Source organism: Argiope bruennichi, chromosome 11 (genome assembly GCF_947563725.1).
Source record: "Argiope bruennichi chromosome 11, qqArgBrue1.1, whole genome shotgun sequence".
Taxonomy (NCBI): Eukaryota; Metazoa; Arthropoda; class Arachnida; order Araneae; family Araneidae; genus Argiope; species Argiope bruennichi.
In genome coordinates, this window is record NC_079161.1 from 54,490,300 (window position 1) to 54,507,183 (window position 16,884).

General features: G+C 25.8%; 1 protein-coding gene and 1 long non-coding RNA gene across 4 annotated transcripts; both read left to right on the forward strand.

The window, feature by feature from the left end:
* Positions 1-217: 217 nt before the first annotated feature.
* LOC129957196 (alpha-crystallin A chain-like) lies at positions 218-1,158 on the forward strand. The gene has a single exon (XM_056069398.1). It carries the CDS (start codon positions 414-416, stop codon positions 969-971), a length of 558 nt encoding a protein of 185 aa, XP_055925373.1. The 5' UTR covers positions 218-413; the 3' UTR covers positions 972-1,158.
* A 4,258-nt stretch (positions 1,159-5,416) lies between these two features.
* Positions 5,417-15,379, forward strand: LOC129957677 (uncharacterized). Of its 3 annotated transcripts, none has more exons than XR_008782808.1 (5): positions 5,417-5,654; positions 7,928-8,148; positions 8,559-8,675; positions 10,979-11,151; positions 14,973-15,379. It is a non-coding gene; the product is annotated as an uncharacterized LOC129957677 (long non-coding RNA). The 3 variants fall into 3 exon arrangements; XR_008782809.1 differs by lacking the exon at positions 5,417-5,654 and adding an exon at positions 6,114-6,536; XR_008782807.1 differs by lacking the exon at positions 5,417-5,654 and having other exon boundaries at positions 6,114-8,148.
* Positions 15,380-16,884: the final 1,505 nt, after the last annotated feature.

Here is a 16,884-nt window from a genome sequence, read left to right on the forward strand (position 1 = left end):
CCATAATTGTTTTGGTTTTCTTTTTTATTTAATTCACGCGAGAAGTAACGTGAAATCACAAAGAAGGAGGAGATAATAATAGATACTTCCCCTTCTCTGTGCGTGAAATTTTGGCAACCCTATTAATTTGGCGAGCACAGATATCCTCCCTCTGCTCTCAAACGGCAACCCTATCAACCAATGAAATGCCTACTCATTCCGAAACCCGCGCTTATCATCTAGAAATAATTAGAATTTTCGGTTTGAAGTATATAAACTGGAAAACAGTTAATGTTCGTTAATAGATTCGAATTTTGCTAGACAGTTGCGAACTAGCTGTGAGTAATTTTCAGCGCTTTATTCCTGCATTCGTGCCATTTTACTACTTTATTCATTGACAGTTTTGGTAGTGGTTCCTGATCTAGCGAAGAAAAATGTTTGCCAGACTTTTGCGTGATATGTATGATCCCTTCGACTACCGCTATGGAATGAGTGTAGGTCCTAGTCTTCTACTTGATGATTATGTGAGGCCATCTCAAGTGCACTTGAACATTGTTCGACCCCGCCGTCAAACCAGCGTAACATCGAAGGATGCCGATAGCAAGAAAGACGCTAATCAATTCAAAGTCATGTTGAACGTAAAGCACTTCCGACCTGATGAAATCGAAGTCAAGACGGTGGACAACTTCATCGTAATCCATGGCAAACATGAAGAACACGCTGACGAACATGGAGTTGTGTCCAGAGAATTCACCAGACGCTACCAGCTACCTGACGACGTTGAACTTCAAAAGGTAAAATCGTCTCTTAGCCAAGATGGAGTGCTGACCATCTCTGCTCCAAGAAAAGCCATTGAATCACCTCCCAAGAATGAAAGAGTAGTGCCAATTATTATCCAGCAACCTGCAGCTGTCGAAGCAGCGCAGAAAAAGAAACATCAAATCCAAGAGCAGCAGACAGCCGAACCGCAAAGTTCCGAGGAGCAAAAGTAACTGTTTTCGTATTCTAATTAACTTATGAACTGTAATAAGGCCAGTATTGGACATTTGATAGGAGCGTCATAATGACTTGTCATGTGGATCATTTCATTTTTGTTAATATGTATATCGGATGTACAGAATTCATGTTTGTGTAATGTGTTTAAATTTTCTAATAAATGAGCAAAAATTTGTCTGTTTATTTTGTGTCGTGTATTTCAATTTTTGTATCTTCTACAATAATATAACTCGGAAATCTTAAATTATTAAACTAATATAAATTTGATGAATAGAATTATTGTATATATAATTTTTTTTTTTTTTTAAATCTGAACATGAAAATAATTATTTGTAAGCAGAAAGATAATGATATGATAAATGATAAAGTTTTACTATGGAAATATTGTAATTTTTAAGGTCACAAGAGCCTAATTAGAATTTAGTTGTGAAATTAACTGAATATTTAATTTTAATATTCATGAGTAAAAGGTAATGTACTCTGTAACTTTAAATAACAGTGATAAAAGGCTTTTGAATTTCCTTATGGAGGAATGTTTTTTTTTTTTTTTTTTTTTTTTTTATAAATACCGAGATAAAAAAAATCTCTTGATAAGTATAAGAGTGTTTAATTAGGAACAAATATACATAGCTTTCAACTTTTTTGTAGGTAATAAAAAAATTTTATGTTTGGATAAATATTTTAAGAGAATCTATTTTTTACTGTTAAAAAATAGGAATTTTAATATAGTTTTGTTGACAGATATTAACTAAAATAAACATTTTAGAGGAAGTTGAAGATCTAGGATATATTTTTAATAATATTAATTAAAATAGAAGCTGCTATAAATGATACAGTTTTGAAATTTTAAATTCCACATATAAAAATATATAAGTTATATAGAAATAATATATATAAAGTTTTGGTTAGTTATCCAATAAGAATTTTAATTATGAACTTGGTTGATAATAAAATTTAAGCTTATTAAAAAATTAGTTAGAAAAGATCAAATTATAGTGTAATGAATAACTGTAAATTTAACTCTTATTATATATAAATAAAAAATATGGCTTTTATAAATAATAAAGTAAAAGAACAGTCTCTTTTAGACTTTAGTGAATCATAACTGTAAAGAAGATAACGTAGCAATCCAGTCTATGATCATGATATTAATAAGATGAAACAGTTTAGTTTGGAACTGTTGATCAGTTAGGCTAGCATCTATTCTGTTCATTACTTTGTGGTCATTGGTTCTTGAGGTATTGAATTTAGCATGTAATTATTTCTTGTAGTAAGTATTTATGAAGAAAAGGCTTTAAATAATTTCTGATTAGGTTTTTAATTAACAGTTAATCAAAATTGTCTTTCTTAGTAATTTATATATATTATTCAAAAATTATTTTTATATGTTTTAAATAAAAATGATATCCTTTAAATGACATTAGTAATATATACCATATAATTGTGTTCTCCATCAGTATAAAATTTTGTACTACCAATATAAATTACTTTTATTTTATATCTCACTAATACTGTCGTGTAATTTTAATGAACTTTTAAAATTAATGTTAAATAAACATATTTATAAGTTTTTTTATTGCTTCATCCAATCTTTCAGTTTGTTATCAGTACAAGAATATTGTATAACTCCACAATGTTATTCAATTTTCTGAATGCCTTACGATATAATGAAGTTATCATAACTGTATTGCTTGGTTTTTGTGCTAATAAGGTCACATGCCAATGTTAAAATTATAATTAAAAAAACTCTTTAAAAATTAATTCAGAGATTTTTTTAACATATGGTGGTATTTCTAAGCAGGCACATTTTCCCCCTGTAAGTTCCATAATGTAAAAATCTTTTTTAAATATGATTATTCTTTAAGAAAAAGTTAAGCATTTGTATTTAGTAATATAGAATTAAACCAACTGCAGTTTGTTTCATATTAGATTTCTTGCATTGCAATTGTTAATATTACAATATTACATATTTTTTGTAATTTGTTTATAAAATCGGCTTTTTCTTCCAAATGAATATTTCAATGTTTCTTTAATGCATTGTTATACATAAGTATAATGCAGTAAGTCTTTGTTTTAATTGCATCAAATCAGCAGAATTTGACTTGTGTGTTTGTGGGCTTCTTTTAGATTTTTTAATAATTTAGGAATTTTTTTTTTTTATAATCGTATGGTATGTTTCATGCATTAAGTAGCTAATGCTGTACTCGCAATGTATACAATATAAAGTTAAAATATTTAGTTTACAAGGCTTAACATAAATATGTATATTATATATTCTATTTTAATATTATTCATAATTTAATTCTATTTCTGGATGCTCTATTGTCTCAATTAGTCCAACAAAAAGAAAACTGAAAACATTGATTAACTCTCATTAAATATTGATTTAAATTAACCCTCATTCCCGAGATAATTTATTTCAGGTACTTCAGAATACTTAAACACTTAAATTTCTCTTTCAGAGGTAAGAAAAAAAAAAAAAACCCTCTCACAAACCACTATGACAGCCATAATCTTCAGGTTAGTACAAAAAAGGTATAAAAATAAGTGACCCCCACATATTTGGTAGCTATACTAAGCAAATATATGCGGGATATCTCTTAAGTGTTTTCAGAAAACCTCCCTTTTCCACATATCAACTGGTTGAGTGCCTCTAATAAGCAAAGCATGCATTCTGAATATTCTATTTAACAAAAACAGAAGAATTTTACAATAATATTCAGGTGTCTTATATGACCACCATAGCTTCATTGATTGGTTGTTTGAGGTTTTACCATATTGATAATGAGAAATATAGAATTAAATTAATATTTCCTAGTATATAAAATTTCAAATCAATATGTTTTAAATAAATTTTTAGAAATTGAACTCAAAATTACATACAGACTTGACTTTTATAGTTATATGTGACTAGGATTTGACTATTGATGATATCTTAAGTAGTTAAAGCACATAATTTAAAATGTTAAGCTTAGTGTTCTATTTACAAAGTAGCTACATTTCATTTCAATAGCTTAATTAAATGCATTCTACTGTTTTAATTTTAAATTTTTTTATCAAATATATATCATCCAAGAGCTAGATCTTCAAGTCAAAATATTATCATTTAAGAATTTTTTTCCTGCAGTCTATTGCAGTAATGCTGATATTTGAAGTGATCTGTATATTTTGATATTTTGGATTCTTTTAATGTATAGCTTTAAAAGGTTTAAAAAATGTCTTCCAAATTTTTAATAATTTTTCTAAAAAAATTATAGAATTTAATTTAAGACTATTTCTATCTTTTTTTAAACATAATTTAACAAAAAAAATTAAATTTATATTTTAAACTTTTCATTGATAGATCATTTGAAATGCATGAGAATGAAATTGGACTTGATCATACATAAATATCTTTTTTTCATTGTCAAATTTTAAATTTTTATTTACTAAAATATACAAGAAATATGAATGTAGGTTTCAAAATTGCTAGAAAGATAATTAGCATTTTCTAGCGATTTACAAACCTTTTAATAGGTATATTTTGCATATCGGATTTTGGATTGGATATAATTATCCAATGATTAGATTTTTTGTCAGATGTTTCATATTTTCATGATATTAAAGGTAAAAAGGAATGAAAAGTGAGAGATGGGATGAACTTTAAAACAAACAGTAAAAGATTTATTAAATTAATAATTGCCTTTAATGTTAAAAATTTTTTCAATTTTTTTTTATTAGTGATATTTATCTAAATATTTAGTCAATAATCATACACCATTTCAGTTTACCAATTTAAACAATAAATATTGCAATAATAGCATAGAATAATGAATATGAGAAAAAGTTTTATTTTTCAATTACATTTTATCAAGAAACTAAGAATTAAATACTTCCACTTTTTACGAATAAAGTAATTGAAATCTGTAAAAAAATCATTAATCAAAAAGGCTATTTAAATTAAAGTGTAGAGATTGCTTCAAAGTATTTCTTTTTCATATTTATTAATACAATTCAAAATTGTTTTAAACCTGAATAAACTTTAAACTATATTAAATGTCAATAAAAAATGCATAGGGTCACCCTTTCCCCACGATTTCAAAAGAAAAGACGCATGACATATTCGATTATACTAAAGAAAGTTTTCTTTTCCCCCGAATTCCAAAAATTCGAATTATATATTTACGTCATTTCAGTTCATACGTTCAATGTTGGTTCTGCATACACACGATCGCTTTAAAAGCTCTTGTTTAATAAAAATCAGGAAATATATTTAAGTTCAGTTAACATTATTTATATAAAAATAAATCCTGTAAAACTATATAATTCTAAAAAAATCGTTCTTCTATATAAAGCTAAATTTTATTTCGAAATTACCAGTTTGCTTGAGAGAAAACCAACCTTTAGTATTTTAAAATGATATGAAGTAAAAAAAAAAAAAAAATCTTTCGGTACTGGGAAATAAAACGACAAAACTTGAGATAAAACAGAAAATAAGAATATATTATTTTCAAAAAACTGTTCTAAATGTTATATATACTGTTGGATAATGCGACATATTTTAAGTTTTTCTTCTAATATCTTCGAGTTTATATTTGTTCGGATTTTTTTTACAGATAAGTGTAACATGTATTCTAAAATTAGGGAAATGTTTTGGAATAAACATAAAATTGATAGGCAGCTAAAACGAATGTTGTCAGGTTTGTGCGTGATATATGTTTTTTTTATTTTATTTATTTTACAGTTAATTTATGACACATATTTCGCAAAATTTTTTGATGATGCTTTGTAGCTTATTATTGTAAATGAGATGTGCAATTCTCACATATCTTGCAATATTTCTAAATATTGTCTTTGCTTCTCTTAATTCATAGCAGATAAGTTTCTACAAGTTATTTTTTAAATTTTTCTTTCCCCTCCAAAAATTTATTCCAATAAAAATCTTTTTCCTTAAAAAAGCTGGAGTTAAATTACATTTAGTCTTATTTTTTAACTTTAATACACCATATTTTTTGTGTTATGCTTGTCAGAAATCATTTTAACTTAGTTCATTGTAAAAATAACTGTGTTAAAAGTAATATATATTATGATTCATTTTTAAACAAAAAATAATAGTCAATTTCTTATTCTTGAATCATTCTTAAATTTGTATTCTTAATCATTTCTGTGAAAGATAAATTCATTCTTATGTAATTTGTTGACCCATTTGAAATTTAAAGTCATATCTAAATATATTTTATTACAAACTCAGATAGCTCCTGTTTCAGGTGTGTTCATTTTCTAAGGAAATCACAGCACTCGTTATGATGCTTTAATAAAATTATTTTTTTCTTCTAATAATGTGATTGTGAATATTCATCTCTAAATTATTTTTTTAAATTCATATAACTGCAGTATTTATGCCCATCATGCATTGCATTTTTAGATTTTTCCTGAAGAGCCCATTAAATAATGTTTCTAGTCTAGAGCAGTCTGGGAGCCACGGCCCTCAAGTCCTGCAAGTCACCTCAAAGTGTGCTCTTAGCTGGCAACGGGGTGTACCTGGGCAGAGTGGGGAAGTACTTCGGAAGAGTAATCTTCTGGTAGGGTCACCCAAGGCATGAAGGCCACTCCATCATGTTGAGAAGCTGCTTGCTTCCTCCTCCTTATGGTTTTGTTGATATTCCCTTATGGAATTCATATATCTATTAAGATTATTTTCTTGCAGTAAAATAATTTTTTTTCTGATCCTAAAAGGGTTAAATTTTTATCTTCCTTTGGTAAAGAAAGCTATAAATATGCCATCTGTACTTCTGATTAATACTGCTGCAGTCTATACACTCTTTTTTGGTCTGCCTGCCTTGGAAGCAAGTTGCTGTAATTCATAAGAATATCAAATAAAACAATTTTTCAAAAATGCAACCTAATATTCTGATGTTTTTCTTTATTATTTTGCATATATATGTATGAAGCTGCTACTTTAAGAGACTTTTTTATGCATATTTTCATTTTGAACACTTTTTTTTATGTTTGGATTTTGTATAGTTTGATAATTTTAGAAGAAAGATTTTATTCCTCAATAAAGATTCTTCCATCTTATTTACTAAAATACATATTCATGAGAATTATCAATTTAAGTAACAATTTTTATAGGAAAAACAAAAAGGTGCAAAATTGAATTTAAGAATTTAAAAGTGATACTTTAAAAAAAAAAATTTCTTGTAAACGAGTTATACTAAAGGCAAGTGTTGCACCCCCCCCCCACACACACACACACTCCCAAAAAAAAAAAAAGACTCAATAAGATTTTGACAAATCCTCCTTGCAAAGAATACAATTTTTAGAATTATGTCCGTTTTTGAATATAACAATTCTAAATAATAATAACATTGTTGATTTTATCAAATTTTGAGTGAAATTTGTTCATAGGAATTCTATCTGCATAAATATGAATGCAATAATCTGAGAACTAGAAGCATTACATTTACTATGTCATTTTGTCATTGGCATCATAGATCTGTGTCATAGTGTGGGCTAAATTCAACAAAGAGTTAACTATTTGTCAATCTGTGTACTTGTCATTATGTGAATGCAATAATTAAAAAATGTGACCTGTTATATAAAGGATATCTGTTACTAAAATTGTATATCAAATATTGATTCTATCGGGAAAAAAAGAAAATACTCAAAATGATTACTCAGTTTTCTTCATTGTAATACAAAACAGGAAATGCATAATATTGTGTTAATATAAAGTAAAAAACAAAACAAAAAAAACTGTTGAGTTTTGAGGGGGGGTTTTTTTCCAACTTTCAATTCTTTAGTTTTTTAAAACTTAAAAAATAGATCTACCAAAATTGTTTCTTTTACACCCTGCATACCCTAAGGTTGACCTTAGGTAACAGAGAAGGAGAAAATAATCTTTTCATTAGTTTCCTTTATGAAAGTAGATATTATTCATCTGATGTGTACTAACATGAATATATTTTTTTAGGTACTTCATCTCAAATGAAAAGGAAAATTGGATCATCCTCAGAAGAATTGTCACTGAAATTTCGAGAACATTTTAAACGGATTTTGAATCTAGAGAACATTACAGATTATTATAAAAAAGACTTAATTAAACTCACTTTGGATAAACTTCTTAATTTATATATAAAATCTATCAAGAAGATGCCTACAAATATAATGATATGAAGCATCACATAATGAATGGTAACTAATATATATATTTTTTAATTGCTAAACCTGTCCCATTTTACCATTATTATTAAACAGTCAAATTAAAGCAGGTGTAAGCAGATATACATACAACCTCTTACTGATTTCTTGTCATAAAATTTTTTTGTATTTATGACAGGTGTAATTTCTTGCAGCTAGATAAATTTTTAAAAATTCATGTCATGTCCATATTAATGTTTTTTTTTTTTAAGCTAGCGGAGAAATGACGAACTTTATATGGCTTACATAAGCTTTAATCTGTTTATAAGATAAAGAATATAATTATATAATTAATGTTTTTATAAATTTAATGATAATTTAATTTTAAAATAAAAAATTTTTGAAGTCTTTTTATGTTCTGAATTTTAAAATATTACCATTAATAATTTTTGATATTTGTTTAGAAGGTGAAATTTTTTCTTTGCCTATGATAATCCTTCTTGGACCATGGAGTACTGGCAAATCTACTCTTATTAATTATATTCTTGGAATTAAAAATTCATCTGTTTCTTTAGATGGTGGTAAGATGTTTTGTATTTTTTTAAATATTTTCTTTATATTCTTATATTTATGATCAAAATAATATAATCAAAAATATTTTTGTACTTATTTCCTTTTGGTATAGAATTGTTAATCTGAAATAAAAATTCTGAATATCTTATTGATTTGCTTTTATTGATGTACTTTCTAAATTAATCCATAGTTATATTAGTTTTAATTTTTTTTTTTTTTTCTACATTATATTACAAAACTTCTGATTTGAAATGTTTAGTATTCCTTCCGATTTCTTCTCCCTCCCCTTTGTACCATTTATTATCTTATTTCTAAAAATCCTAGAAACAAACTACTAACTGTTCATCACTAATATATTTAAACTGGACAAGGAGAAAGTATAGGTTAATTCAGTTCTTTCACATAATTGCTGCTTTGAGAGCTCTTAATTAAAAATATAAATTAACTCAAATATTCTTAATTAAATAAACTGGTAGAAAAATTCTCCATTTGGCTATATATGCATTGAATATTATTTAAATCCATGCAAAATGTTCTATTCTGGAGATAACCAGATAGATCAACATTGCATCAAGCTCTAAGAAAACACAAAATTCTATTGGAACTCAGAGAAATCATATACAGGGTCATAGGAGTAAGGCTTTGGATTGGAAGATTCCATTTTGAGATCCAATTCTACTGAAGAATTATTATGTAACCAGGTCTTGTGCAAGTTAATTCAGTTGAAGTCGAATGTTCTCAAACTGGTGTGGTGTGGAAGTTTGAAGAGTGAACTTCAACTCATTTGTCGTGTATGGCTTGCTTTCAAAAATTTTAACCAATTTCTTAAGCTTGCAAATAATTCATTTTAAACCTAATTAAAAAGAACTGTTAAAGCATAAATAAATGGAAAAAAAATTATAAAAGTTTTAGAGTATGTTCACTTACTTGATTTATCATGCATCATTTTCATCATTTAGGGGCAGTTCGAAATTATGAAGTCTGTCCCAAAATAGTAGTAGCTTTAAGATATTAATATAATTAATTGAAACTATGAGAAATCATTTGCCCATGCACACAAAACAGCTGACAAAATTTGTAACTGATAATCTTTTAGAATCTGTCACAAGAGTCCAGTACCGAATTTCTGGTTTATAAATAGAAACTGAAGAAACTATACTTTTTGTTAAGGGAAAAAAAAATCACATCTGATTAGAAGACAGCACTAAATAGTACTATACTGCTCAATAAATTCTTATTTCTTAAAATTTACCAAAGAATTGATAATAAACATGATTTCTGATATCCTATCTATTTTACTAATTAGATATTTCCTTACTTTTTTTTTTTGTTGTTGAATGAAAGAGGATTCTATCATGAAGTACATAATATCTGATGATAATTAAAATAATATTACTTTGAATAATTTATTATGGCCAATGGCACACCAGAATAATTTATAATGTAAAATTATGACATGTTTCTATTTTTGTTTATGAAACAGAAAAATTAATGTGGATTTTTATAAACTGTTGATAATAAGTGCATGGTACGAGTTTCATTTCAAATTTTCTCTGATTCAGTATTAGCTTGTCTGTTCTTTTTTTTTTTTTTTTTTTTTTCCTTGTCTATATTGACTGGTTTTATATATATGTAATCATTTATATGACGGAAAAAACTTTGCCTTATATTTCTTTCCTTCTTACAAACTATAAAATCAGTTTTAGAATATTAAGAATCATTAATATACCATTGTGTAGTGTTTAGAGTAAAAGATTTTATTTTAAAATTGAAAAACATACATTTTTATTTAACTTCTGAGATACAGTTTAGAATTAAAAAAATATCAGTATATGTTTAAAAACTAATTTTTAAAAAAGGTTTTTACACTTATATCTAAAAAAAATAATAATGTTTTGAAGCTGTACATTGCTTCCATTTAAAGATTATTTTAAAATAAAATATGTAATATGTTTAATTAAAATAAAATATTTAAATTAAATTGTTAGCAAACCAATTCTGAGTTCAAGAGATTAAGTTGAAAATTACATACAGAAAGCAGTAACACACATAAGCATAACAATAATATCTCAATGTCTAAAGATTGAAGACACAGTATACTGTACAGCAATATCAAACAATTTACTAATATCTAAAATCATATATTGAACCCATTATATAAAGTGAAAAATAAGTGAATGACATAAATACAAGGTGAAAATACAATACTGGGTATATTCAATTATCAATTTATCTGCTACATGTTGAAAAATGTGAAAATTTTTTTTGACTGCAAAATGCATTTATAAACAACCTTAATTTTGAATTTCAGGAGCTCAGGCAACGACATCTGACTTCACTATATTAGGACACAGTAATGAACCTAAAATTGTTGATAGAAATATTTTAGTCATGGAGAAATAGTATTCAAATTTAGAAAAGTATGGAAAAGTTTTCCTTGAAAGGTTGAAAAGCTTTCAAATTTCAAATAGCATCTTGAAGTTGGTAATGTATAAATTTTATTTGATTTTGATTACTATGAATACTTTTTTTAACACATTCAAATAAACTTTATGAATAGTTCATGTTTGTAAGGATGGAATTTTATAATTGATTTTTTTATATACTTACTAAAGTGTTTAAGTTTTGAAATTTTGTACACATATTTTTTTTATGACAATACACTATTGATATTCTAAATGAATGAATGAATTAAATTACTATTTCATGCTCATGATGCCAACTATTAATGAATTTTAAAAATTGATGCTAAGATTCCATAATTATTTTATATAAGAATTGTATACAAATGCTCATAATGTTATTTTGGAGTGTAACCAATTTCTCATATGGCTATCTAGTGTTTTTGCTTTCTTTTTTTTTATGTGCACAAATAATGAATGCGAGCAAACCTGGAAATTTTTATGAACATACTTATGACTAACACTAAGATCTGCCTTTCTTTTTCACTATTTAGCAATTTGTTTATTTTTAATTTTGTGTTTGGCAATGCATTTTTTTTTTCTGTCAGCAGATCAGATTTCTTTTAATCTTATTTTAATAATTACTTGTAAACTGTTGTGTTCCTGAATGTTATATAGTTATGGGATCATAAACTCCTAATTTTTTTACATTTTATTTTTCTTTTATGTTGGACTGTAGGAAAGGTTAATGAATTGAGCTCTGTTAATATTTTTTCCGTGTTATTTTTACTTTGTATTTCTGCAGAAATGCTGATTTTAGCATTTTCTAAAGCTGATATTATTCAGGAGATCAATTAATTTTCTTTTATGCAATATTTGCAGTATCTCAAGTGCTTTAAATTTATTCATTTTATCCTTATTTTAAACATACTTATTTTATTTCTCAGCATTTATGTTTGATAGATTTCATTATTTTAAGAAGTTCAGCCTTTTTATTTCAAACCTGCATTATCTAATTTCTTTTTGTTAAGGAATCACTACTTGTTTTAAACCAATTTTAGCAACTATTTTTCATTTGAGCATTCATGAATGCATTATATTCATTCACATTTGAAATGTGATATATGGTATTTATATAATATATATATATATAATATGGTATATATAAGATATATAAGATTAAATATATATATAAGATTATATATAAGGTGGTATATATAATATTAAAAAGAGAAAAAAAAAAGTATTCTTAATCTCATTGCCTAGGCAAATGATATTTTTCTACCACAACTTTTGTTAGTTTATTGATGACAACCATATCTGAGATATTGTTGGCCTGTCTGGATGGGCACATCTTATACTATTTGTAATAATGAATTATACATTATGCTTTAAAAGTAGAAAATAATTAGATTTAACAAAATTAATTTTTTTAGTTCACGAATAAACGTGTATTTTTCAATTTTTTACTTTAGATATGTATGAAAGAAAGAAGAGATAAAAAATAAATCTTGAATCACATCTTAATTAGGTAATTATTTGATACAAGTACCCATTTAATTAAGTATCTTATGTGATCCACTTACTGTCTTCTATCAAGAATGTAACAACTAAAAAGAAAGCCAGCAGACTTAGTAATAAAACTTTTTACGGATGATTAGTCATAAACTTTTTTAAAAATTTATTACAGAAGTCTGAAAAGATTATTTATAAATTTAATTTGGAAAATTAAATGAATTCAATTATTAATTCACTTATTATTCAACTATTAAATGAATTCAATTCAATTAATTTGTTTATTACTTGGAATAGGAATTTGATTATTGCTTTAACTTAAAAATAGTTTATCAAATATACTCACACATAGAGTGTATCTGAATTCATGGGCTAAAATATAAGGATAAGTAATATACATATAAAGAAATATTTTTTGTATTGCAATCTGAGATCAAAAGTGAAAAGTTGAGGATCAAGCTACCCACATCCAGTTTTTTTCCATCAAATGAACCACTTTAAGTCCATTCTGTGTAGAAAAATATTGCAATCCAAGTTTGTCTTACTGGAGAAATATTCATGGTATAACCTTAACAGCTCTCAAAGCCTCATATGTAAGATCTATGTCGGCTTTCTCAGAGAATGTAAATCGCTCCATCACACAAAAATATTCTTTTAACAACAACAAATCATTTGAAATCATGCAATGCAATTCAAACTCAATTAAATTGTTTTGCAGACAATTTGATAATAGAACTAAATAGACCTCCATAACTATTCAATTTTTCCTCTGAAAAAATTTATCTTTATTTTCACTGTGTCATCAAACTTATATATCGCGTGCTCTAAACACATTATGTAAATGAAGAGCATTTTCTTTTTTCCCCCCCATTTCCTCACAGTTTCTTGTTATTTCTGCCTACACTTTTCACCCCCAATCCTGTATTGCTAAACAAAAAAGATGCTTTATATGTATTTTAATTGCCTTGAAAGTTTGGCTCATGAATTCAGTTTTATTCTGTGTATGTGATAAATTGATTTGCATCTTTAAAATGAATTCACTTCCACTTTATTTAATTTCAGAGATAAAACAATTTTACTTTAATTCAGAAATAAAAGGATTTCTTCTTAATAATTTGTATGATCTTAATTTTTTCTGAGATCCTGCTGATTTAGTAAAAATGCTGAGGGGAGGTTTTCTGTTTTAAAAGTGTAAAAGTAGCCTCGTGTTCTAATTTTATCTTTCTGCTTTGAACACTCACCCATAATCCAGATTGATTTTTGTACAAGATTTAAGCAACTTCTGTGATTTGGACATACTTAAAATACTTTCTGAAGATTCTTTAAAATTGCTGTTTTATTATTAATGAATGACTGAAGATTTCGAATAAAAGATTGTTGTATTTAAATGACTATCTTAAAGATTTCTGGAATTGAGCTTATATCATATATGTTTCTTATAAAGCAGGCATGTTTATTGATTTTGCTTTTCTTTGAAATTTTTCCAGCTTATGCTAACAGAACATTCTTTACAACATTAAATTTTGCTGTTATTTATTTACATGCATTTTTATAACAAACCTCTTAATTCTAACTTTTTAAGTAAAAAATGACAAGCATTAAAATAATAACTGTAACCTTTGTTTTTTTTTTCTGCCTTATTTCTTTTAATTTAACATATTTGCTTTTTCAAATTTATTATTGAATCCTTTATGAATTGTATTATTTAATTTATAAAATTAAAACTAACCTCCATAAAAAGTTTGTAATTTTATTCAAAAACTATGTGGAAATTTAAAATTTATTTTGAACTTCATGTTAAATAGAAATTGATTTGTTCTATTTTTTCCAAGTTGTATGAAATTCATGTTTGTATCATATTGTATTCTTTTCTATTTTATATATTGTCTCTTAACAGGCAACAATGCTGATATCAGTTTTCCAAATTTTAAAAGAAGAATATTAAACTGGATTTTTTTACAATAATTTGTGAAAAATGTGACAGATTTTATTTCATATTTAAACTATATATGTGTACTATATTTATTCTATTTCATCGTGTGCAGTATCATGTTTATACTAGATAAGATTTTTTTAAAAATTCACAATATTTGTTATCGGCTGCATAAAACTTTTTTCTTTCTGTTTTAAAATTGGAAAATTTTGAGAAATGGTGCTTTTAGTTAAGCAACAATATGTAATTTTAAGTATTAATGGGTTGTGTGTAAAATCGTGGCAAACCTTTCTTGTATAAAAATAAAATTCAATTGCTGTTTGATTACTAAAATTATTACATTATTATCAATCTTTATTTTGCCATTACAATGCTAATTTTATTATTTGACTTCAAATTAAAATAACATGAAAGCATGTGATTATCATGCAAATATTAAATCTTTTTTTTTTTAGGTTAATTTTGTTGATACTCCTGGAGTTATTGAGAATGGAAAATAGCAAGAAAGAGGCTTTTCTTTTGATGAAATTTGCCAATGATGGATTTGCCAGCCTTACACTTTTCAAGGCACCAGAGGAATATTGTTGTAAATGGTGTGAAAATTGTTAATACTAAGAAATTACTTGCATAGGTGAAAATACCCGTAGAAAATAAATGATTATTACACAAATACCTATTATTAATATTATTGATTATTTCATCCTTATTTCTAATACTACCTCAAATGAATATTCCGTACAAAAAATTTCTAATACAACTCAACCTTCATATTTCTGCATATCCATTGGCTATGAGAAAAAAAAGCATGTATTCTATTTTTCTAAATTTAGTTATTTTTCATAATAAACTGCATTTACTATAATCCGATAAAGTTATTTTTTCTCTATGTAAAACATTTCAATTTTAATAAATATTGTTATATTACAATATTAACAATATTTTTTCAAACAAAAATTTAGTTATTGATTCCTATCTAAATATGTAATTCAAAATTGATGTTTGTTTTTATCTCTTATTCCTAATGTCCAGCATTTATCTTTCAAGTTCATAAAAATTATTTTAATTATTGCCCCTCCCCTATATATGTCACCATATTTCTCAAAGTACTCTGATTGGTTACAGTGTCATTTTACCTTTTTTTTTTTTTTTCTCCCACTTGCCTGACCTTATGTAAATGGTTTAAAGTTTAATATTTTATAAACTTGTGATCACTTAAAAATCAAAACAGATGATTGGTTTGCATTATTAATTTGATTATCACAATTTTCACTTTAAAAGAACTGTAATCCAGCCACTATTTATTCACTTTTTTTGTATATGCTTAAAATTCCGTAAGCAATTTTCTGGGATTTAAAGTTTATTAGTACATAAACCTTAGTGCTCTGTATTGTTAATTAAATGTAAATTATTATTGTCATCAAATTTTCATAGTTTCTATGGAAATTCTTTTTGATAAATTTCTTTTATATAATTATATCACCAGATCTATAGGTCAAAAGCTTTTCAATGAAAACATTTTTAAGATAAGCAAAGTATGTTTTTATGGATATTATGAAGCGAGGAATCGGTAAAATTTTGTTCGGAAAATTTATCTTATTACCTCTCAAAATATTTGTTAAAAATCACTTTTTGTAAATTTGACTTTTTTTTTTTTTTTTCTATAAGTAAATTTATCTAATCTATCTCCTAATCAATTGTTACCTTCAAAATATTTTTATAAAAAGGGGATTAGCTATTAATTTAAGATGAATGTGGGCTTATCTGATAAATAAAAATCCTTATGATGTAATATTTTAATATACTATGGAAGAGGTGCTTTAATTTTGTTTGTAAGTTAGTATTGTTATTATAGAAAATATTCAATGCATTCTCCTTTTTGTAGTTGTTCTTTATGGAATTGCTGTAACAGAAATGTTCTGAATTTATGTTATGGAATCTATCTATTCATTTTGATATTGAAAATAGATGTATCAAAATGAATATAAACAGAATGTTTTATTGTCATTAATGGCTGAATGACAATAAAAAGAATTTTACACTGTTTGGAAATTTAAGAAATTGTCTTTTTAACTATACTAATTTTAATAGTTGTACAAATTTTTTATGAATTTCAGTAATTAAAAAGAAGAACAACAAATTCCTACTTTCCACTAGTACATTATATTGTTGCCTTGGAATTCAAACCATTTTCATTATTTCATAAAATATTTAATTATGTGACCATTTGTTTCTACCATTGTTGAAACCTAGAGAAGGTTTCTATTAATATCTGTAGTTTACAGGACAAATAGAAAAGTGAAATAATACTGTGAAATTTAGAACGTAAGTGAACTATATATTTATGTTTTTAATAGTACTATGACATCA

Bases quoted from the DNA above. Each gene is read 5' to 3' on its own strand.
- LOC129957196 (XM_056069398.1), top strand. From the start codon at position 414: ATGTTTGCCAGACTTTTGCGTGATATGTATGATCCCTTCGACTACCGC.